Genomic DNA, 24,761 nt, shown 5'->3' with positions numbered 1-24,761 from the left:
GTCAGCCCTATTTAAAATAAAATGAGCAGCATTGCATATGATTGCCACGTCATTCCCAAATGCAGTGGGGAAGACAGGGAAACCATATTTTCTTTTTTTTTTTTTTCTGGAGAACCCTTAAAAGACATATATCTATACATATGTTTATAGGATGATTACACAACGCTGATAAGATGTGTATGTTTTAGGTTGCAGGAAGTAAACTCTAGAATAGTAAACTTTCTATCAGACTTGGCTTTCGATGATCCCTGGAGTGTGTTTCTTATGGATGTTTTGGCTCCTCTTGGCTATGTCAAGGTAACCATATACTTTGTTTTACTTGTATACCTGCTGTATATATCAGTCTGCTCTGCTCCTCTTGCTGTATATGATTGTCTGCAGATCATTCTTCAGGCACCCCTTTGATCGGGGCAGAAGAGGTATCATGATAATTATTGAATACTGACCTACAAATTGCTACCTTTCATTTCAAGGCCTGCCTGAAACGATTCTGATAGGAGGGGGTTGTCTCTACTTCCTTTCTTTAGAATTTCACCAGCCCCCGCTTCCTGCTGGAAAAAACCATACTGGTTCTCTCCGTGTGCCCTCCATGTTCACCATATAGACACCCCCATTACTAACCCAGTAATCCAAACAAAAACACAAACAAACTCACACTCACAAAATACTTAGAAAAGCTGCGTTCAGCGAGGCTCCTCAGCTCTGATGAGCGTTGTCGTCACAACCCGGAGCCAGCAATTAGTCTATCCCGGTATTGATGTCAATTGAGCTGTAGGGTCCTGTTTTTGATTATGTAGATGTACCTAATATTCCCGAGAGGGAGCCCTGAGCCGGGGGCATCATGCACACATCTACAATGCAAAAAAAAAATTATAACAAATCAAAGGATGAAGAGGATTATTAATCTACTATATAATTGTCTAAGGGTCACTTCCGTCTGTCCTTCTTTCTTTCTGTCACGGATATTCATTCGCTGATTGGTCTCGGTAGCTGCCTGTCATGGCTGCCGCGACCAATCACCGAAGGCCACAGTCCGATAAGTCCCTCCCTACTCCCCTGCAGTCAGTGCCCGCTCCATACTCCCCCACAGTCACTGCTCACACAGGGTTAATGCCAGCGGTAACCGACCACGTTATGCCGCGGGTAACTCAGTCCGTTACCGCCGCTATTAACCCTGTGTGACCAAGTTTTTACTATTGATGCTGCCTATGCAGCGTCAATAGTAAAAGGATCTAATGATAAAAATAATAAATTATTATATACTCACCTTTCCCGCTCCTCACGACGCTCCGGTGACCTCTCCATGGAAGTGGCAGGTTCCGGTGCCAACGATGGTATGGAAGAAGGACCTGCCATGACGTCACGGTCATGTGACTGCGACGTCATCACAGGCCCTGCGCGAGAAGGACCTGCCATGACGTCACGGTCATGTGACCGTCACGTCATGGCAGGTCCTTCTCGCGCAGGTGCGAAGAAGCTGTGGTACCATGGGACAGCGTCAGGAGCGCCAGGAGCAGGTGAGTGTTTCATATTCACCTGTCCATGTTCCATCCGCTGGGCGCTGCTCCGTCTTCCCGTCCTCTTGCAGTGACTGTGCAGGTCAGAGGGCGCGATGATGCATTAGTGTGCGCGCCGCACTCTGCCTGAACAGTCAGTGCGGAGAGACGGGATGCTGAGGAGCAGCGATGAGAGGTGAGCATGTTATTTTTTTTTTTTTTTTATTGCAGCAGCAGCAGCATTACATGTGGCACAATGCTGTATGGAGCGTCTATGGGGCCATAAAGAACTGCATGGAGCATTAAATGGGGCATCTATGGGGCCATAACTGCATGGAGCATTATATGGGGCATCTATGGGGCCATAACTGCATAGAGCATTATATGGGGCATCTATGGGGCCATAACTGCATGGAGCATTATATGGGTCATCTATGGGGCCATAATGAACTGCATGGAGCATTATATGGGGCATCTATGGGGCCATAACTGCATGGAGCATTATATGGGGCATCTATGGGGCCATAACTGCATAGAGCATTATATGGGGCATCTATGGGGCCATAACTGCATGGAGCATTATATGGGGCATCTATGGGGCCATAATGTACTGCATGGAGCATTATATGGGGCATCTATGGGGCCATAACTGCATGGAGCATTATATGGGGCATCTATGGGGCCATAACTGCATGGAGCATTATATGGGGCATCTATGGGGTCATAACTGCATGGAGCATTATATGGGCCATCTATGGGGCCACAACTGCATGGAGCATTATATGGGGCATCTATGGGGCCATAACTGCATGGAGCATTATATGGGGCATCTATGGGGCCATAACTGCATGGAGCATTATATGGGGCATCTAGTGGGCCATAACTGCATGGAGCATTATATGGGGCATCTAGTGGGCCATAACTGCATGGAGCATTATATGGGGCATCTATGGGGCCATAACTGCATGGAGCATTATATGGGGCATCTATGGGGCCATAATGAACTGCATGGAGCATTATATGGGGCATCTATGGGGCCATAATGAACTGCATGGAGCATTAAATGGGGCATCTATGGGGCCATAACTGCATGGAGCATTATATGGGGCATCTATGGGGCCATAACTGCATGGAGCATTATATGGGACATGTATGGGGTCATAACTGCATGGAGCATTATATGGGGCATCTATGGGGCCATAACTGCATGGAGCATTATATGGGGCATCTATGGCGCCATAATGAACTACATGGAGCATTATATGGGGCATCTATGGGGCCATAACTGCATGGAGCATTATATGGGGCATCTATGGGGCCATAACTGCATGGAGCATTATATGGGGCATCTATGGGGCCATAACTGCATGGAGCATTATATGGGACATCTATGGGGCCATAACTGCATGGAGCATTATATGGGGCATCTATGGGGCCATAACTGCATGGAGCATTATATGGGACATCTATGGGGCCATAACTGCATGGAGCATTATATGGGGCATCTATGGGGCCATAACTGCATGGAGCATTATATGGGACATCTGTGGGGCCATAACTGCATGGAGCATTATATGGGACATCTATTGGGCCATAACTGCATGGAGCATTATATTGGGCATATATGGGGCCATAACTGCATGGAGCATTATATGGGGCATCTATGGGGCCATAACTGCATGGAGCATTGTACTACGTGACTGGGCAAAATACTACGTGACTGGGCAATATACTACGTGACTGGGCAATATATTATGTGGACATGCATATTCTAGAATACCTGATGCGTTAGAATCGGGCCACCATCTAGTAAGAAATAATTAGCAAAGTTGCATTCTAACTTTAAAATTACAAAGCACTTTTCAATTTTAGGCATATAACAATTTGTCACATACCCTTAAAGTCTCATTTTTAACACCATGCAAATTTTATTCCCTTATTCTTTCAAAACAACCTGAACAGTTCATGTAGACCGGCTAAAACAGTAATGGAGGGCGGCTGTATGGAGGATGCAGTTATGAAGTACATAAGTTATGGCTGAGACAGACCCGCTTTTATGTCTCACCAATACCCAGGCCTTATAATCTAATATGCACCTCCTGCTTTCACTTCACAGCTTACAATGAATATAATTCTTCATTTTATTCTCTTAGATTTCAGCTATTCGAATGCAGGGTCTCCTCCTGTTAACGTTTGTAAAGCACAAGCACATTCCCTTCATACAGGACATTCGCAGCAATTACATCCGCACTGGGCTCTATGGCTATTGGGTAAGTGCCGCAGACATTGTATGTCCACATCTCTATTGGGAGGGTCCATTAGGATCTTTTGCTGCAGGTTTGTCAGTTTGAAGAATTGCAACTTGTGCAGCTGTACCATGGCGGTACCAGACCAACTCCATTATAGTAAATCAGCTCCATCGTGCAGCAGGTCCAGCACTGCATTATGGTCTGTTTTAATTTTGCAAGTTATCATCTATCACATGGATAGTTGATAACTTGCTGATCGCTAGGAGTTCACTGCTGAAACCCCTACTGATGCACAGAATGGGGATCTTAACCTGTTTCAGATCATGTAATGTCACTATATGTCATACTGGCACGGTGGGTGTATGGTGCAGTACACGGCAGGTGACGGCTGTGTTATACAGCCAGCGATTACCTGTAATAGCACCGACTGGTGCTAGCTCCATTTGCTCATGTTTAACCATTTCCATGGTGCTGTCAATCCCTGACAGTGCCATTTTAAAGGTGTTGTCAAGTTTGAAATTTATCTCCTATCCAAAGTTCTGATCACTGAGATTCCAAGCACCTTGGCCCACCACCGATCCTGAGAACTGGGAATCTGAAAAGCTCAGGCTGAATGGAGCCATGGTTGATGATGTGTACTACTGCACCATTCTAATAGTAGCACCGAATATCAGCTGAGCGCTGTGCTCAGCAATCTCCGGTGCTTCTAATGAGAATGAATGGTGCAGTAGTCCGCATTATTGACCTCCGCTCCATTCAGCCGGGAGGAGGGTCTGTTCAGAGCCCTGGCTCTCTGTGGGGGCCACCATGGTTGGACCCCCAGAAATCGGAAGGTGAACCACACACACCACTATCTCCCCATGATATGCTTATGGGGTGCCAATGAGTTTCCATGGCAGCTGGGGGCTTTCTAAATGCCCTAATCATTGTCAAATTAGTCCTTCTATGAAGCCCAGCCTGTGGCTGAGCAGAAGTAGAAACCAGTTCAATATATACTGCAATAATGTAGTAAGGGAACTAAATAATAAAGTAATTTGAAAAAAATGTTTTAAAAAATATAAAAGTTTAAGTGAACAAACATATTTGGTATCATAATGTCTGTAAAAGTCCATTTGATCAAAATAATTAAATTCTACATTAAACACCGGGAAAGAAAAAAAAAAGAATAAATAGAAATGCCAGCGTTGCTATTGTTTGGTTTATGCCAAATCAAAACATTTTGTTTACCTCAAAATGGTGTTAATTAAAACATCAGATTGCCACACAAAAAAACAAGCCCGTACATGAGTCCATCAGCAATAAAGTTGAATTGTTACGGGTCTGAAAAAGTGGAGACACAAACCAAGTTACCTTAATAATAATTATATGAGTTTGATATTGTTGTAACTGTTCTGACCTGTTGCAAAGTCAATGAATGTCTTCACAATAAAACCCCAAAAAACAACAGTGGAGTTATGGTTTGTTTGTTTTTTTTTACATTATTGTACACTTGGAATTATTTTTCACCATTTTGTGTATAGAGAGCAGCGGATGTAGCCGCACCACCGGTGCTGACTGACAGCCGGACCTAATTACGAGCTGGCTGTCAGTCAGTGCCGCTGGTGTGTTTACAGCTGCTGTGCTCTATACACAGAGCGGAGACTGAACTCGTGCTGGCGCCACCCCGATGACTGGAAGCTGAACGTTGCCGGGGGGAATAAAGCTCATTTCCTCCCGGCAGTGGGGCTCTCTGTGCCACATGGTGTCAGAAAGCTATTAACCTGCAGGCTCACAATATTGTTCAGGAATTCTATTGGGATGTCACCAAACTTTCTGGCAGGATTGTTGGTCCGCAGTGCAGCCATAAATACTTCTTAGTCAATGAGGTTTGTCATTGGGCATTAGGGTTTTTTGGAAAACAGATCTGTCACAGTGTGTGTCTCTGCTCTAACCAAAAGTCGTAAGGCCAGTGTGCACACAGCCTAACCTAGGTAAGAGAGACGGTGGGGGATTGTCACCCTACATAGGGACCAGTTGGCATTTGTATCACTTCAGTGGAGTTTCTCTGTGCCTTTTCAGTTTGAGTTGACCCCATTTGTAAATTAAAGGGGTATTCCCTTCCCTAGGATCCCCTTCTGTCTTCAGAATAGGGGTCCCCATTGGTGCACAGCATCCAGAAGTCGAGTGAATGGAGAGGTGCCCATATAAGTGTGCATATCTATTCATTTGTGTGGGATCACCTAAGCTGGGACAAGGGTCAGGGGACCCCCATTTCAATGATACGTGTGTCACATAGTTGATACCTGCATCCTTTAGACATTTATCACATCTGCCATAAATATCCAAGGTGAAAATTCCCCATTAATTAAGATTTGTTCCATTTAACTTTGTGGCTAAATGTTAGTGAAGATCCACAAAAAAATACCTTTCATATTCACTATAATATTTTTCTACACTATATTGTATGTTCCCTGCAATCCGCTCCTGTTAAAGGACTCTCAATATTTCTATACATTTTTTTTTAGCAAACAACTGTCTCCCTTTATTTGTACATTTTTTACAATTTGTGACCCAGTAATGGATTTTGATTATATTTCTACCCACTAGGGCAATAAAGGAGGGGTGACGGTACGCCTGTCTGTGTATGGCCACATGCTCTGCTTCGTGAATTGCCATTTGCCTGCTCACATGGACAACACGAACCAGAGGCTGGATGACTTTGAGAAGATGCTTGAGACGCAGCAGTTTGATGGGGAAAGCGTCGGCAGCATTTTGGATCATGAGTAAGTCAGCACATTAAATATTCAGCACAGCTATTGCTGCGGGCAAACCTACATAGAATAAGTGACGCCCCTGCATATCTCCAAATTAAATGCATCAAATGACAAAATAAAGTGTTTCATTGGGAAACCACCAATTACGTCTGACAGTAGTGTTCACAGAAATAGTCCTGTTTGCACAATCACTAAAATGACGTTTTATGGCTTTTAAGGCATTTTGAAACCCTCCTAAACACCAAAATGTCTGTTTTGTTCTACCACGTAGTGCTGTGTTCTGGTTTGGGGACCTCAACTTCCGGATTGTGGAATTTGGAATTCACTTTATTAGAGAAGTTGTGAATAGCAATCGATATAACCTACTTTGGGAAAAGGACCAGGTAAGCCATCCCTGCCTCTTCAACTTAAAGGGAAACTATCATCAGAAAATTACCTATTGATTAAAACAGCGTCTTGTGTTTTTAGAGTGTGTGTGTGTGTGTGTATATGCGTGTGTGTATGTATGTGTATATATATATATATATATATATATATATATATATATATATATATATATATATATATATATATATATATATATATATATATATATATATATATATATATACATATATACATATATATACATACATATATTAGATGGTGGCCCGATTCTAACGCATCGGGTATTCTAGAATATGCTTGTCCACGTAGTATATTGCACAGCCCACGTAGTATACTGCCCAGTGACATAGTATATTGCCCAGTAGTATATTGCACAGCCCATGTAGTATATTGCCCAACGACGTAGTATATTTCCCAGTCACGTAGTATATTGCCCAGCGACGTAGTATACAGCACAGACACGTAGTATATTGCCCAGTAGTATATTGCCCAGCCACGTAGTATATTGCCCAGCCACGTAGTATACAGCACAGAGCCACGTAGTATATTGCCCAGCCATGTAATATACAGCACAGAGCCACGTAGTATACTGCCCAGTCACGTAGTATAAAGCACAGCCCACGCAGTATATAACAGTGGCCACGTAATATCTAGCACAGCCCACGGAGTTTATCACACAGCCCACATAGTATATAACACTGCCTATGTAGTATACAGCACAGAGCCACGCGGTATGTAACACAGCCCACGTAGTGTACAGCAGTGTGGGCACCATATCCCTGTTAAAAAAATAATGAAAATATAAAATGGTTATATACTCACCCCTGGGATCCAGCGGAGCACCGGCGATACACACGCGGCTGGCGCCATCTTCCGTTCCTAGGATGCATTGCGAAAGTACCCAGATGACTTAGCGGTCTCAGCGGTCTCGCGAGACCGCTAAGTATTCTGGGTAATTTCGCAATGAATCGCTGGGTACGGAAGATGGCGACAGGCGCGAGCGGCTCAGCGGACAACGGAGGGTGAGTATAGCAGGTTTTTTGTTTTTTTTATTATTTTTATAACATTACATTTTTTTACAAGTGATGCCCATAGGCATAGACAATTATATAGTGTGTGTGTATGTATGTATATATATATATATATATATATATATATATATATATATATATATATATATATATATATATATATATATATATATATATATATATATATATATATATATTAGGTCCATATATATTTGGACAGAGACAACATTTTTCTAATTTTGGTTACAGACATTACCACAATGATTTTTAAACAAAACAATTCAGATGCAGTTGAAGATCAGACTTTCAGCTTTCATTTGAGGGTATCCACATTAAAATTGGATGAAGGATTAAGGAGTTTCAGCTCCTTAACATGTGCCACCCTGTTTTTAAAGGGACCAAAAGTAATTGGACAATTGACTCCAAGGCTATTTCATGGACAGGTGTGGGCAATCCCTTCGCTATGTCATTCTCAATTAAGCAGATAAAAGGCATGGAGTTGATTTGAGATGTGGTGCTTGCATTTGGAAGATTTTGCTGTGAAGTAAACATGCGGTCAAAAGAGCTCTCCATGCAGGTGAAACAAGCCATCCTTACGCTGCGAAAGCAGAAAAAACCCATCCGAGAAAATGCTACAATATTAGGAGTGGCAAAATCTACAGTTTGGTACATCCTGAGAAAGAAAGAAAGCACTGGGGAACTCATCAATGCAAAAAGACTTGGGCGCCCATGGAAGACAACAGTGGTGGATGATCGCAGAATAATCTCCATGGTTAAGAGAAACCCCTTCACAACAGCCAACCAAGTGAACAACACTCTCCAGGAGGTCGGCGTATCAATATCCAAATCTACCATAAAGAGAAGACTGCATGAAAGTAACTACAGAGGGTTCACTGCACGGTGCAAGCAACTCATAAGAATGAAGAATAAGAGGGCTAGACTGGACTTTGCTAAAAAGCATCTAAAAAAGCCAGCACAGTTCTGGAAGAACATTCTTTGGACAGATGAAGCCAAGATCAACCTCTACCAGAATGATGGAAAGGGAAAAGTATGGAGAAGGCGTGGTACAGCTCATGATCCAAAGCATACCACCTCATCTGTAAAACACGGCGGAGGCAGTGTGATGGCTTGGGCATGCATGGCTGCCAGTGCCACTGGGTCACTAGTGTTTATTGATGATGTGACACAGGACAGAAGCAGCTGAATGAATTCTGAGGTATTCAGAGACATACTGTGTGCTCAGATCCAGCCAAATGCAGCCAAACTAATTGGTCGCCGTTTCATACTACAGATGGACAATGACCCAAAACATAAAGCCAAAGCAACCCAGGAGTTTATTAAAGCAAAGAAGTGGAATATTCTTGAATGGCCAAGTCAGTCACCTGATATCAACCCAATTGAGCATGCATTTCACTTGTTAAAGACTAAACTTCAGACAGAAAGGCCCACAAACAAACAGCAACTAAAAACCACTGCAGTGAAGGCCTGGCAGAGCATCAAAAAGGAGGAAACACAGTGTCTGGTGATGTCCATGAGTTCAAGACTTCAGGCAGTCATTGCCAACAAAGGGTATTCAACCAAGTACTAAAAATGAATATTTTATTTAAAATTATTGAATCTGTCCAATTACTTTTGGTCCCTTTTTAAAACAGGGTGGCACATGTTAAGGAGCTGAAACTCCTAAACCCTTCATCCAATTTTAATGTGGATACCCTCAAATGAAAGCTGAAAGTCTGAACTTCAACTGCATCTGAATGGTTTTGTTTAAAATTCATTGTGGTAATGTCTATAACCAAAATTAGAAAAATGTTGTCTCTGTCCAAATATATATGGACCTAACTGTGTATATATATAGATATAGATATAGATATAGATATATATATATATATATATATATATATATATATATATATATATATATATATATATATATATATATATATATATATATATAATAAAAAAAAAATATATATATATATATATATATGTATGTATGTACATGTACAACCTTTTGTTTCAGGAAATGATATGTGTACATAGCCTCAATGGCCAGACCTCCAGCCTATCTTCTGAAGAGTTTAATGAGCATGTGCAAACATCATTATGAAGGGATGAGGCAGGATCAGCTTTGGCATTGCCTATTGTGATAGGTGGACCCTTTATCAGTTGTGTATAGAGGTATTACCTGTCCTTGCCACCTGATGATATTGAGACTGGTAAAAGCTGTTGCTGAAAACTCAAGAAGAAAAAGTCTATAAAAAAAAAATCCCCAGTGTGAGAATTGCCAGATTACTAATTTTTTATTTTTTTTAATAAAAATCATTATCTCAAAAGACAATTCCCACATTTAAAAAAAAATAAAAAAATACATGTACCACAAAAACTTAACAGGTTCTTTTTTTTTCATAACGGTTTCCTTTTGGAGGAGATGTACTGGATTAAAAAAAATGTGGAAGTCTTTTTTTTTATATAGAGTACCACACTTCTCCATCTGTGGTGTGTGAAATTACACCTTCACTCATTTGAAGCGAATAAATGTTATTCCGTACCATACAGAACCTGTGGTCGGTTGTGGCACTGTTTCGGGGGGTGGGGGGGGGAGCAGACATTTCTTTTAGAATCCTGTAGAACCCCCTGAATTATTTCATGTTAGTATTTAAAGCATGGTATTCTTATAATATATATATATATATATATATATATATATATATATATATATATATATATATATATATATATATATATATATATATATATATATATATATATATATATATATATATATATATTTTTTTTTTTTTTTTTTTTTTTTTTTTTAATAACGACACACGGTATATGTTCAGAATCCTGTTTGGTCTCAAAAAAATCCATCTAGAGCAGTGTTTTCTATGCTGTTTTTGCAGAACACATGACCTGTAACATTATGGTACAGGAGACAATCCAGATTATAGCTCTGGGCGAGAAAGGTACAAGGCTTTACGGCCCCCTTCTCTACCGGGCCCCCTTTTCTACCTACTTTGAGACAGTTATGGGAGTAGAAGTTCCCTGGAAACTAGAAACGTTTTAGAGGGTCCCCATACTAATAAGGTTTGTAATCACGGGTCTATTACTGTGTAGGAAATCGTAGACGGAAGGTGACATTCAAGCTAAATGATAGAGAAGTAGTAGAAAATGTCAAGATTTCTAGTCGAGGGCCAATAGTAGAGGTGGAAAGCAAGAAAGTCCATCCTAGTAGAGGGAGCATTACATCAGGAAGAGCCTTGGAATTTAGATTTTTGAAAATGCTTAAGGAAAAAAAAAATCTAGGATCCGGGCAAAGTGATGGAAGAAGTTATGCAGGTTTGACGTAAGACTACTGGCTGCACCACAACTGATATACGTTTGCAATTTTTTGGTACATTAATAATAATATTTTGGATTTAAATCACTTATTTACTATTTGATAAACATTTCCGTAATTAGTAATTTTGTTTTGCTGTTATCCATACTCTGACGTGCACAGTCGTCATATAAATCAATTCTGTAGTCATGAGTCGGCAACCTGCGGCATTACAGCTTTTGTGAAACTACAACTCACACCATGTACTGGCAGCTTGTGTGTTGTGGTATCACAACTGGGCTGCTGCAGGTTTGGAAAACGAAAAAATTGGTGAGAAAAAACGTCATCAATTTTTACCCAAAGGCTTTTTTTCTGCTTTTATAGTTAAATATTGCAAAGAAGAAAGAACGATTTCTCCAGGGATTTTTGGAGGGGCCACTGAAGTTTAAGCCAACGTACAAATTTGACTTGAACTCGGATGTGTATGATACAAGGTAAAGTTATCAGCAAAATGTACGGTTATAAAGAAAAAAGTGTAAATTCACAGTCTGGTGCATGCGATTAGTCCCTACATGTCTAATGGCATGATCTATAAGATAGCGTAAACTTTAAAGTGTGGCTAAACTTTTTAGCAATTTTATCTTTATATTTTTTTATTCTTTTTAATTGCCTGCAGATCGGTGGTTGTCCTTTTTCTGGTACGCTCACCGATTGTTCAAAGGATCGCTGAGAAGTGCGCAGCTTGGATGTAATAGAAGCTGTGGACTTTCAGGACCTGGACCCCTGCCGATCCACAAGCAATTAAAGGACCTAAAATTATATATAAAAAAAAAATTGTTAAAAGTTTAGTGACTTTTCTCCTTCGCCACATTGGGGGACACAGAACCATGGGTGTTATGCTGCTGTCGCTAGGAGGCTGACACTAAGTTGAGACAAAAAAGTTAGCTCCTACCCTGCAGTATACACCCTCATGCTAGCTTCCAGAGACCCAGTTCAAGCTTAGTGTCTGTAGGAGGCACATAGGGTCTACTATTCAGATCAGAATTTCTCTTATTTTTTGATTTTTTTTTTTACTATTTCACCTTTTTACCCAGATGAAGGGGCGACGGAACCTTTCAAGGCTCCGATCTCCCCGAACCAATAACTGGCGAGCACGGAGAGTGTCGATTCTCTGTATCCTCTCCTGCGACGTAGTATGCCACTGCCTGGGCTGATTCTAGGGGCGACGGGCCCCTTCAGGGGCACCGATCTCCCCTCCTCAACAGACGAGCACATGGAGTGTCACCTCCACGGATCCTCTTCTGCAGCCAGGCCTATTGCCGGACATTTTGCCCTGCCCACCAGGTTATACCCTCGGATGCTCAGAGGCACCCTCCATCGTGGTGTCCGTGTAGCCTCCACTGCATCACCACTGAAAAAAGCGGATGATGGAAGGAGGCGGACGGTTCCTCTCCACCCCCCTTTTAAGGGGATGGTGGATGGAGGCTCCCCCAACCCTGCACCGTCCTGACTACCCCGGGCACAGCTCTGTCCTGCGGCATCTGCCATCTCCTTCATATCGGGGTAAGTGCCACCCGGGAGGGGTTGTTTTCCGGCGGTCATAGGAGGGCTCCATAGCTGCAGGGACTCCACAGGGCTCTGCGGCATCTTTCCTGGTGGTCCGCGGATGCGTGCCGGCCAAAGCCATAAATTTAGTCCCCGGCTTCGGCCTAGTGCAGGTCGCATCCCGATAGGCCCCGCCCACCGTTCATATCACTCTTGTGGCTCCGCCCCATACCAGGCGCTTCTCGCTCCTTGCGAGACTACCTCCCAGCTCTCGGCAACCATCTTTCCCCACTGCATAGCAGCTCTGCCACCTTCTGCACGTGTCTCTCTCCTGGATGTCGGTCTTCTCCTCAGCACCATCATCATCAGATTGCGGCACACAGGACCTGGGTAAGGAGACTGCACTAGGTGCTTCCCTGCAGCTTTACCCCACATCACTTCCACTAGCAGTGTTTTTTACTTATATTGGGGTACATCGTGTCGCAGTCAAGGTCTAAAAAGGCTACAAAGGTACATACCACCTTTTTCACTGCGTGTACTACCTGCCAGGCTCATCTCCCTCGGCCTCAAAGCTCCCCTTTCTGCTCAAACTGTGATGCCCAATGTGCCCAGGAGCCCTCCGCCACTACCGACCCCAGTGTATCTAGCCCCCGGAGTGGGCCGCGTCACTGTCACGATCCATGGCTTCATTGGCCAAAGCGATTGAATCCCTTCATCACCCCTCTGGGAAGCGGGGCACTCGTCTACCTTGGTTAAGAGACCCTTCCCTTATAGGGGAATCATCGGCCAGCAGGGGCCTCTCCTGAGCATTCACCACGCCATTCAGCCTCTGGTAGCTCTACATCTCGCTCAACCCTCTCCAGAGATTCGCAGCGATCATAATTCTGAGTATGAGTCTGAGGCATCCTTGGACCCGGATTCTCCGGAGTTTCAATCAACTGTGGATTCCCTCATTGAAGCTGTCAATCACGCGATAAAGGTTGATGATGACCCTAATTCGGCTCCAGATCACGCGGTATCTTTTAAAAGAACCAAGCGATCCCATAGGGTGTTCGCCTCTCATCCGGATTTTTTAGATATAGTCCGGCGACACAGGGAGCAACCGGATAAGCGCTTTAGGGGAAAAAAGGCCCTGGAAGCGAAGTATCCCTTTTCCGCAGATCTTGTCAAAGATTGGGCGTAACCTCCACTATTAGATCCTCCGGTATTGCGTTTGGCTACCAAAACGCTTTTATCCGTACCTGATGGGGCTTCGATTAAAAATCCCACAGAACGCCAAATAGATTCCCTGGCTCGCTCAGTATATGAAGCCTCAGGTTCCTCTCTATCCCCTTCCTTCACTGCGGCATGGGTCGCAAAAGCAATGGTTTTCTGGGCAGATGCCCTTGCAAAATCCATTCAGGACCAGGCTATTCTGTCTGAGGCGGCGGATCTCGCCAAACAAATTGTTATGGCTGGAGACTATGTGCTACAATTGCTGCCTCAAACGCCGTCACCATTAGGAGAGCACTATGGCTTAGAGCAGATTTCCCCAAGTTCGGTCCTCAAGAGCCACCAACGGGTCATGTTTTCAGGATTTCCTTAGTAATGCCCAGGTGAGAACTCCATAATCTAGACAGGCAACAATTCCATCACCTGGGCCATACTAAGGAAATCCTGAAAACACGACCTGTTGGTGGCTCTTGAGGACTGGAGTTGGGGGAACATTGGCTTAGAAAGTGGCGCGCAGATTCCTCTTCTGAAAAGTCTTTGATTTCTCTGCCTTTTCAGAGCGGATGTCTCTTTGGAGAAAAATTAGACTAGCTTATTTCCGATGCTACAGGTGGGAAAAGCAAATTTCTCCCGCAGCACAGGCCTAAAACTGCTCTTCAGCGTCAGCAACATTTTCGCTTTCGGCCCTTTCGCAGTAGCCCATTCTGGTCCACCTCCACAGCCTCGTCGAGATCAGAACGATCTCCACGTACAGAGAGAGAGACCCTCGGCCTTCATACAGGCCGAATCGGTCATGGCGAGGTAAGCCTAGGTAACCCAGAACCTGGGGATCCAGGCCCTCCAGATTTCCTTCACAATGACTCTGGGAGTTTTCCGGTCGACACCACCAAAGTAGGCGGACGCCTGCTTCTCTTTCAACATGTCTGGCTTTCCATCATCCACGTCGAATGGGTCAGAGACCTGGTGTCTTCTGGTTACAAAATAAAATTCTCCGCCTCCCCTCCGGCATGGTTTTTCCCCTCTCGTCTCCCAAGTTCAGGAGCTCAGTCTCGCGCACTTCACCGCACCATCGAATCTCTCCACTGAAACGGGGTCATTGTTCCGGTTCCAGAACACGAGAGATTCAGAGGTTTTTACTCAAACCTCTTCGTCGTTCCAAAAAAGGACGGGACTGTGCGCCCTGTTTTGGATCTAAAGCTCCTAAACCAGTATGTGAAGGTCCTGCACTTCGTGATGGAATCCCTCCGGTCAGTCATGTCCTCAATGGAGAGAGTAGAGTTTCTAGCATCAATAGAAATCAAAGATGCTTATCTCCATATCCCAGTCTTCCCGCCACATCAAAGGTTCCTGCGTTTTGCCATCCAGAAAGACCATTTTCAATTCACGACCTTACTCTTCGGCCTTGCCACCGCGCCCAGGGTATTCACAAAGGTCATGGCAGCGGTCATGGCCATTCTTCACTCCCGAGGAGTGGTCGTGTTACCATATTTAGACGACCTCCTGATCAAAGGTCCATCCTATCATGCCTGCGAAGCAAGCGTCTGCATTACCTTTGATACTCTTTCACACCTGGACTGGCTGATCAACTTGGAAAAGTCCTCCCCCCGTTCCAGCCCAACGGATCTCCTTCCTAGGCATGATCCTGGACACCTCCAAGGGGCTGGTCCTGCTTCCTCGGTCCAAGGCCCAAGCGCTTCAGCAGGAAACCCGAACGCTTTGTCGTCCCTTTCCTCATTCCATTCGGTTTGCCATGAGGATCCTGGGGAAAATGGTGGCCGCAGTGGAAGCGGTTCCCTTCACCCAGCTGCATCTCCGCCCCTTACAACAGGCTCTGCTGGACATTTGGGACAGGAGTCCCTTATCCCTCGATCGAACATGTCCTCTGTCCCCGCGGATCAGGCAAGCGCTCAAATGGTGGACTTTGGAATCATCTCTCAGCCAGGGGAGGTCTTTTCTCCCAGTTCACTGGCTGGTGGTGACTACTGACGCCAGTCTGCTCGGTTGGGGAGCAGTATTTCGCCACCACAGCCCCCAGGGGCGTTGGACGATTCGGAAGTGGAGACTTCCGATAAACATCTTGGAGATTCGAGCGATCAGATCTGCCCTGAGATGTTTCCACTTCCTCCTCACGGGTCACCCAATTAGAATTCAATGAGACAACATCACAGCTGTGGCATACATAAACCATCATGGGGGTACCCATAGCAGGGCGGCGATGCGGGAGGTCTCCCACATTCTCCGTTGGGCCGAGAACAACCACTCCACCATTTCTGCAGTGCACATTCCAGGTGTCGAGAACTGGGCGGCGGACTTTCTCAGCCATCACGGTCTCGCCTTAGGGGAGTGGGAACTGCATCCGGAGGTCATATTCTGCGGCGCTTTACAGTTTAACAGTTTCAAGCACAAACAGTAACAACGTTAACAATACAATAATTAAAGCGAAATAAAACGACCCTGCTCGTGAGAGCTTACAATCTACAATGAGGTGGGGGAGATACAAAGTACAGGTGTGTATTTACAATGATGTATTTACAATGATGGTCCAGCCATCTTCAGGGGGTGGGGGAGAGATGGAGATAGTGAATGGGCTACACACACACAGACATAAAATGACTGATTACTGTATGTGATAGGCCGCTCTGGACAAATGTGTTTTGAGCGAGTGCCTAAAACTATGCAAATTTTGGATGGTCCTAATATCTTGGGGTAGAGCATTCCAGAGCATTGGCACAGCACAGGAGAAGTCTTGGAGTCTGGAGTGGGAGGTACGGATTAGTGCAGAGGTTAGTCGAAAGTCATTTGCAGAGCGCAGCAGTCGGTTAGGCCAATAGACAGAAATGAGGGAGGAGATGTATGGGGGTCTTCCAGCAGATTTGCCTTCGCTGGGGGACTCCGGACGTGGATCTGATGGCGTCCAGACTGAATGCAAAAGTTCCCAATTTCATAGCATGTTCTCGGGATCCCCAGGCCATCGGGGTGAACGCACTTATATCCCCATGGCATCGGTGCCACTTCCCGTACGTGTTTCCTCCGCTTCCTTTACTACCAAAGGTAATCTGAAAAATCAAGATGGAGGGGGTTCCTTTGATCCTAGTCGCCCCAGATTGGCCACGTCGCGCGTGGTACGCGGAGCTCGATCAACTCGTATCCGACATTCCCTGGCGGCTACCAGATCACCCAGATCTGCTTCGCCAAGGGCCGATCTACCACCAGAGCTCAGGGGCCCTACGTTTAACGGCTTGACTGTTGAAACCTAGATCTTAACTCAAGCTGGTTTCTCCCAGCAAGTCATTGCCACCATGATAAGCGCTCGCAAGATGTCTTCCGCTCGCATCTATCACCGCACCTGGTGCAGGCTCCGTGGACATCCTCCTCTCGTTTTTTCAATTCCCTCCATTCTGGAATTTCTCCAGTCCGGCTTGGATTCCAGTCTGGAGCTTAGTTCCCTTAAGTGTCAGATCTCGGCATTATCCGTGTTGTTCCAACGTAAGATTGCTGCTAACTTGCAAGTCAGGACTTTTGTACAGGGGTCTCCCACGTAGTACCCCCCTATAGAATGCCGTTAGAGACCTGGGATCTCAATTTGGTCCTGAGTGTTCTTCAGAAGTCCCCTTTTGATCCTCTGCAAGATGTCTCGCTGATTGTTCTCTCCTGGAAGGTCGCCTGCCTTGTGGCAGTAACCTCTATCAGGCGAGTCTGAGTTGGCCGCCCTGTCCTGCCGGGCGCCCTTCCTTTCCTTCCACCAGGACAAAGTGGTCCTACGTCCATCTCAGTCTTTTCTTCCCAAGGTGGTTTCATCCTTCCACCTTAATGAAGATGTCGTTCTTCCCTCCTTCTGCCCACAGCCAAGACATAGTGTTGAAAAGGCCCTTCACACCTTGGACGTGGTAAGGGCTCTCAGGAGGTACATTTCTAGGACTGCCCCCTTCCGCAAATCGGACTCCCTCTTTGTGCTCCCTGAGGGTTACAGAAAGGGTTTAGCCGCTTCTAAAGCCACGATAGCCAGATGGATCCAATCAGCTATTCAAGAATCTTATCGGGTCAGGGGCAGACCTATCCCGGCGAGGATTAGGGCACACTCAACTCGGTTGGTGGGTACTTCCTGGGCCATTCGGCACCAGACATCGGCAGAGCAGGTTTGCAAGGCCGCAACATGGTCCGGCCTGCATACTTTCACGAAGCACTACAATATCCACACTCACTCTTCTGCAGATGCGGCCCTTGGCAGACGTATTCTGCAAGCGGCCGTTGCACATTTATAGTCAGTGGGTACACGGAGGTATTTGGTTATATTGTTCCCCACCCAGGAACCTCTTTGAGACATCCCATGGTTCTGTGTCCCCCAATGTGGCGAAGGAGAAATAGCGATTATTGTGTTCTCACCGTAAAATCCTTTTCTCCGAGCCACTCATTGGGGGGGACACAGCACCCACCCTGTTAGCCTTATGGCTCGTTCCTTTTTTGGCTTTTGGCTTACTCTGACATGTTATTGTCTAATATTATGTTATATGTTGTTAATGATCTCCTACTGCTTTTACACTGAACTGGGTCTCTGGAAGCCAGCATGAGGGTGTATACTGCAGGGGAGGAGCTAACTTTTTTGTCTCAACTTAGTGTCAGCCTCCTAGCGACAGCAGCATAACATCCATGGTTCTGTGTCCCCCAATGAGTGGCTCGGAGAAGAGGATTATACGGTGTGTACAAAAAAATCCTTATTTTAATTATGACCTATTACTGCAGATTTTATGCAGATGTTGATTAACTCTTACTGTTTATTTACTGAATGTATTATTGTAGGCAAAACATATATAAGGGTTTTTTAATTTAGAAATTTTATTTTCATACATCCAAATTGTTTCTTCAGAGAGGAAGAGGACTAGAACTCTAATGCCACCTATTGGAAGTAGCAATCCTAACAGTCAATGTCGACCCTTTAACGAGCCTTGTCACGTGACTTAGGATAAAAGGCGAACCAGAATCTCAATTTGCAGACACTGTCTCGGGTACTGCCCCTCGTCAGTGCAAAGCGGAGATCTGGTTTGGCTGAATGAGAGGCGTCTGACCAGGATCCAAGAAGTATCGATTCTCCTTGCAGATATATCCAAGGACTTTTGGATTAAGAGAAGGGATTCAAAAACAGCACCACACCTGTCCACAGGCTATGTGCAGTATTGCAGATCAGATCTTTTTCTGTCAGTGCATTTAAGCTGAAATACCAAAAACAATAAATTTCATTGTGTAGCATTGTTTCTGAAAGAAACCAGCTATGTGTTTATAACACTATGCAGTCCCATTAATTTCTCCATGGTGGGGCTTCAGGGAAATTTTTATGCTTACCCTGTTCCCCCAGAGATACTTTTAAATCTGCTTATTGACCAGGAACCCTTCTGACAAGTATAGGTTGTTCATCACTGTGGAGAAATCAAGCCAGGTTTAGACAAGTCTAGAACGTACACGATCAACCATATGAGTCTTCTAAGCCATACGCAATGTCAATATCACCAAGTTCAGCCGCCAGTCTAATGTGTGTGGGGGAAATATCTACCCGGCATGTCTGATTTTAGCCTGTTCATCTTATTGTCTCCCAGACATAAGCAGCAGCCCGACATATCTGGCGACTGCTCTCTTGTGTATAGGAGGGCCAGCCGAGATGACTTGTGGCCAAATGATTGGTCAATTGTGGTTCGACTGACAGCCATCTAATGTGTTTGGCGGCATTTAATGTGGTCCACTTACTGAACAGAGAATTGCTTCCCCATACCTATGATTTTAGGCTCAGGAGCAGTACATGTACTATGTATCCATGTTATTTTTGTCTCGTATGTACTGATTTCTATGCTTTAATTTTAGATGGAGGAAGTCACTATTGGGATTTAAGTAAGAGTGAAACCTTGGCATTCCCTACTAAAACTAGTTGTAGATTGTACTAATATCAAACAATCAACCGTATACTAACATGTGCTAGATGCCATTCCACGTGTTACTTCCGCTGATTATATATTGTCCTTGTATTGTTTCTTTTTTGAATCATTAGAAATAAAAAAAAAAAAATTCATTTTGTTAAGATGTTGATTTTTACTAAACCATCAACTTTAAGAAAATTTATCTTGGATATTAAAACTACCCAATATTCTATTATCACATATTTGTTGTCGTTTTGTGTACACAATTGGATGACTTTTTTACCCGTATGTTACATTACATCTACCAGTTTACAGTTAGGTTTATTTCGTTTTGTTTGTTTTTTTACCAAGAAATTAAAATGATAATTAAAGGCTTTGCAAATGCAATGGTGGGGTGGGGGGTGGCCAGAGTTTTCCAATCTAAATGCTGATTTAACTTACACCAAGAAAACTGGCTTACATGCCCTGTGCTTTTTTCTATATTTTTTTTATCACCAGATTTTTTTAAGCCAAGCATAAGAAAACCATAAATGGTATATTTTTAAACTTGACTGGGAAATGGCAGCAAGAAGAAAATATTTTTTTTAATGCACAGGAATTCAGTACCAGCTCCTGCAATTTTGCTTAAACAGTATTTGCCAGATTGGTATTTATAACGAGGCCTGTAATTGGTGGTCGGGACACCATCGCTTTCGGTCCGCTGGAGACTGTCAGAGCGGCAGCTGCATTTACATCATTTTCAGTGTGTAGTTTACGCAGCAACTATGTGAACATGTAGCGATGATGAATGAAGCAGCTCTTTCTTACCCCTCTCACAGCAGTAACTTCCAGCACAAACTCAAGCACCAATTACCAGCTGTATTACATCCATCCAGCTAATTGGCTGCATGTAAATGTGGGTATTTGTCTTTAAAGCTCACTCAGGCGGATTCTGGCTGTAATCAGGGTTGTTGAGTCGGTAAGCCAAACCTCCGACTCCTCAATTTCCATGGCACCAACTCCGACTTCACCAAAATGGGCTCCAACTCCACGACTCCGACTCCACAGCACTGCTGTAACTCACCTGAGAAAGTGCTCAATAAATGTTAACAATAAGGAGCACATACACCGCAATATTAAAAAGGCTCGCTGTGCATGTGTTTTGTCTTTTGTAACTTCTTTAAAACTCTTCTTTCTTCAAAATTTGTGAAGCACCTAAAATAAGTTACTGGTGCATTTTTCAGGCTGTTTATCTTTGAAGCCGCCACTATGGTATATGATTTTTTTTTTTTTTAAATAATGTTGGCTGCCTAATCCCATTCAACAACAACAATTGAAGACTGCAATGAAGATGCTTCAGGACAATGATTAATGCATCTTCTGCTTCAAATGACGCCATGACCCCACTGAACAGCCTTACACAACAGAATGCCGTCCGCAGACTCTGTGATTAGAAGGAAAGTTGGCGTTTTGCTCCGCTTTCGCCTTTGTGGACCGCTGTATCCTAATATTGAATTATTGTATATCAGTTTGGTTCGTGCTAGAACAATTCATCAGAATTAAAAAAAACAAACACAAAGTGTAACTTTAATATCCAAGTCTCTCCTATCAATAAATTACATGTCCCTGTTCATTGTATGTTGTCGCTATCTATAAATTATGCAGGTAGAAAATTCTCAATGCATGTAGCATCCTTTCGTGAAAATAATAAAAGTATATTTAATTTTCATTTTCCTTGGTCCTCCAGTAGGAACGTTTAGTAAATCCTAGTCACGTTAACCTGTCATGAGATTCATACTGCCTGGACCACGGGCAGTATGAATCGGACATTGGCAGCACAATTGCAGCCAGGCATGGTTTTTGCTTTTTGTTTTCTAAAATGCCAATCTTAATGATGGGCTCACTGGAATACGATTCATCAGATTCATTTAGAGGCGCACACCACTTAATGAATTTAGCGCATCTTATTAATATTATATGCCTCTCCAGAAATGCTATTCATGCACAGTATAAAGTGCCAGCACTTTTGCTAAATTTGATGGACCTGGCATAGTTGCACCCCATTCCGCCATGCCTCCTCTCCAGCTATGCCCATTTTGGCAGAGTTGCTTCAAACTGGTGGAAAACTTCAAAAGTTGCAAGATTTTTTGTTTATCGAAACGCAAAGGTCTTGGCATGACCGGCAACATCTCTACATCACAGACAGCAGTCCAGCAGTGCCAAACTAAGCCCAATTCATTCTAGACTACATCTTTCCAAAGGCACAACAGCAAAAACCACTGCACAGCACCAAACATGTGAACGGATGAAGTCCTTACCTTTCCTTGAGGCCTTCTTCCTATGAAACCTTTAGCGCCCTGTATTGTGCGCACAGTCTTCTTCTGCATTCTATGGGCCTATACAGTTTCCTAGTGCAAAGCTATAGGACCTGCTTTTGGGCACCATCTGTAGGCGGTCTTGCCTCCTATTCAGGAGATGGGAGTCTGACTTTTTTTTATTTGGGTTCATACAGAATGCATCTGTTATAAAGAAAAAACCTTCTGCATGCTTCTGTATGAATTTGGTTCTGTAATGGCCCCATATATTCCAAAACAGAGCTACATTACAGCTGTGCGTATAAAGGTTTGTGTTGTGTTCTGCTGTTTAAAAACCCCTTTCACGGGTCCAGAGCAGAGTCAGGAGTGTGAAGAGCCTCACTGTACATGTGACCTACGGTGAAAAGCAGATTTTTTTACGATGTGACGATTCTTCAATTAACCTTCTATATATAATTTAATATTTTCTAGTGGAAAAAAACGCAAACCAGCTTGGACTGATCGTATTCTGTGGAAGTTGAAAGAGGATTCAGAAAGTGAATTAGATGAAGCTGCTGGCTCAGATTTTGAGCATATCTTAAAAGTCCATTTAGAAAAGTATACAAGTCATATGAGCTACGGGATTAGTGATCACAAGCCGGTAACGGGAACCTTCACAGTACAGGTGCATTCTTTCTACACTACACTAAGTATTGATGCTTAATAAACATTGGGGCTGTATATAATTCATTTATGGTTGTTTTTCTGCGCAGTGGGTTGCTATCCACTAGTGGTATACAGTGTGTGATGTGTATCTCCGCATGCTTTTCTAAAGGGACAGCATGTATCAGACGCTGGCTGCATGATCTCATCCAGATATGTTTGACGGGTTGACGCTGCCTTGGATCTCTTCCTATACACGCACGCCTGTCGCTCAAGTGGAGCGAGTGGGGAGAAGCCGCCGCCGCTCCTCTCCAACTAGTCTCTTGGAGTCAAACATACGTGGCTGAAATCATGCACACCATGTGTGATATATGCTCCCTGTAGATCGGACAGCATGCATCAGCTGTCAGGGTACCTTTAAAGGGTTAGTCTGAAAAGAGAAGAGTTTTTTTTGTGCAAATCCATAAGTATGATAAATAAAAATGTGAAGACAATTGTGATTCCACTTGATACGCTGGATCAGCAGTTTATCCTTATATGCAGGGCTGTGGAATTGGAGTCCATTTTGGTGGAGTCTGTGTCATGGAAATTGAGGAGTTGGAGGTTTGGCTTACCCCACAGCCCTGCTTATAGGTCACGTGGATTCCCATGGAAAGAGACGATCACATACAATTAACTTTTTAAAAATCCAATTTTGGAATAAACCACTCATGTAAAATGGCAACCCTTTACTTCTGTAATGTACGATTTCTGAACTGGACACATAAAAAAAATGTTGATGGCTAATAGTGCAGTAATCTATGACTTTCTCATGATCTGAGTAATCTGTAACATTACTTGTAGATGAAGCCTCTGATCCTCGCACCATCAGTTACTCTGACAGCCGAGGGAGAATGGAACGCCGATCATGACTCTCTCATCAGCTATTCCGTGAGCAAGGATTTTCCCAGCAGTACCTGGGATTGGATTGGGCTCTATAGGGTATGTAATGGTTCATGACATTAGTGTAAATCAGATCAGCCGACAGTAGACACTTATGATCATTCATAACAAATGGGAAATGTTTAAGAACATCCTAAATAGGCAGTGTAAGCGGTTTATACCTTGTGGGAATAAAAGGACTAGAAATAGGAAAAACCCAATGTGGCTAAACAAAGAAGTAAGACAGGCAATTAACAGTAAAAAGAAAGCATTTGCACTACTAAAGCAGGATGGCACCATTGAAGCTCTAAAAAACTATAGGGAGAAAAATACTTTATCTAAAAAACTAATTAAAGCTGCCAAAAAGGAAACAGAGAAGCACATTGCTAAGGAGAGTAAAACTAATCCCAAACTGTTCTTCAACTATATCAATAGTAAAAGAATAAAAACTGAAAATGTAGGCCCCTTAAAAAATAGTGAGGAAAGAATGGTTGTAGATGACGAGGAAAAGGCTAACATATTAAACACCTTCTTCTCCACGGTATTCACGGTGGAAAATGAAAAGCTAGGTGAAATCCCAAGAAACAATGAAAACCCTATATTAAGGGTCACCAATCTAACCCAAGAAGAGGTGCGAAACCGGCTAAATAAGATTAAAATAGATAAATCTCCGGGTCCGGATGGCATACACCCACGAGTACTAAGAGAACTAAGTAATGTAATAGATAAACCATTATTTCTTATTTTTAGGGACTCTATAGCGACAGGGTCTGTTCCGCAGGATTGGCGCATAGCAAATGTGGTGCCAATATTCAAAAAGGGCTCTAAAAGTGAACCTGGAAATTATAGGCCAGTAAGTCTAACCTCTATTGTTGGTAAAATATTTGAAGGGTTTCTGAGGGATGTTATTCTGGATTATCTCAATGAGAATAACTGTTTAACTCCATATCAGCATGGGTTTATGAGAAATCGCTCCTGTCAAACCAATCTAATCAGTTTTTATGAAGAG

General features: G+C 43.6%; 1 protein-coding gene across 4 annotated transcripts in view; it reads left to right on the top strand.

Annotated features, from left to right (window-relative positions):
* INPP5K (inositol polyphosphate-5-phosphatase K) overlaps positions 1-24,761 on the top strand; it is a 103,005-nt gene that overhangs the window by 53,191 nt on the left and 25,053 nt on the right. For 3 of the 4 annotated variants that reach the window (XM_069761334.1, XM_069761335.1, XM_069761337.1), the window contains exons 4-11: positions 189-297; positions 3,650-3,766; positions 6,332-6,507; positions 6,770-6,881; positions 11,620-11,729; positions 19,843-19,869; positions 22,661-22,853; positions 23,675-23,812. In XM_069761334.1, coding sequence (XP_069617435.1) covers positions 189-297; positions 3,650-3,766; positions 6,332-6,507; positions 6,770-6,881; positions 11,620-11,729; positions 19,843-19,869; positions 22,661-22,853; positions 23,675-23,812 — 982 coding nt within the window. The remainder of the gene's footprint in view (positions 1-188; positions 298-3,649; positions 3,767-6,331; positions 6,508-6,769; positions 6,882-11,619; positions 11,730-19,842; positions 19,870-22,660; positions 22,854-23,674; positions 23,813-24,761) is intronic. The other variant, XM_069761336.1, reaches the window with a different exon arrangement.

Source organism: Ranitomeya imitator, chromosome 3 (genome assembly GCF_032444005.1).
Source record: "Ranitomeya imitator isolate aRanImi1 chromosome 3, aRanImi1.pri, whole genome shotgun sequence".
In the NCBI taxonomy this organism is placed as follows: Eukaryota; Metazoa; Chordata; class Amphibia; order Anura; family Dendrobatidae; genus Ranitomeya; species Ranitomeya imitator.
Note: the sequence above shows the minus strand (reverse complement) of the source record. Positions and strands in the feature narration are given on the sequence as shown.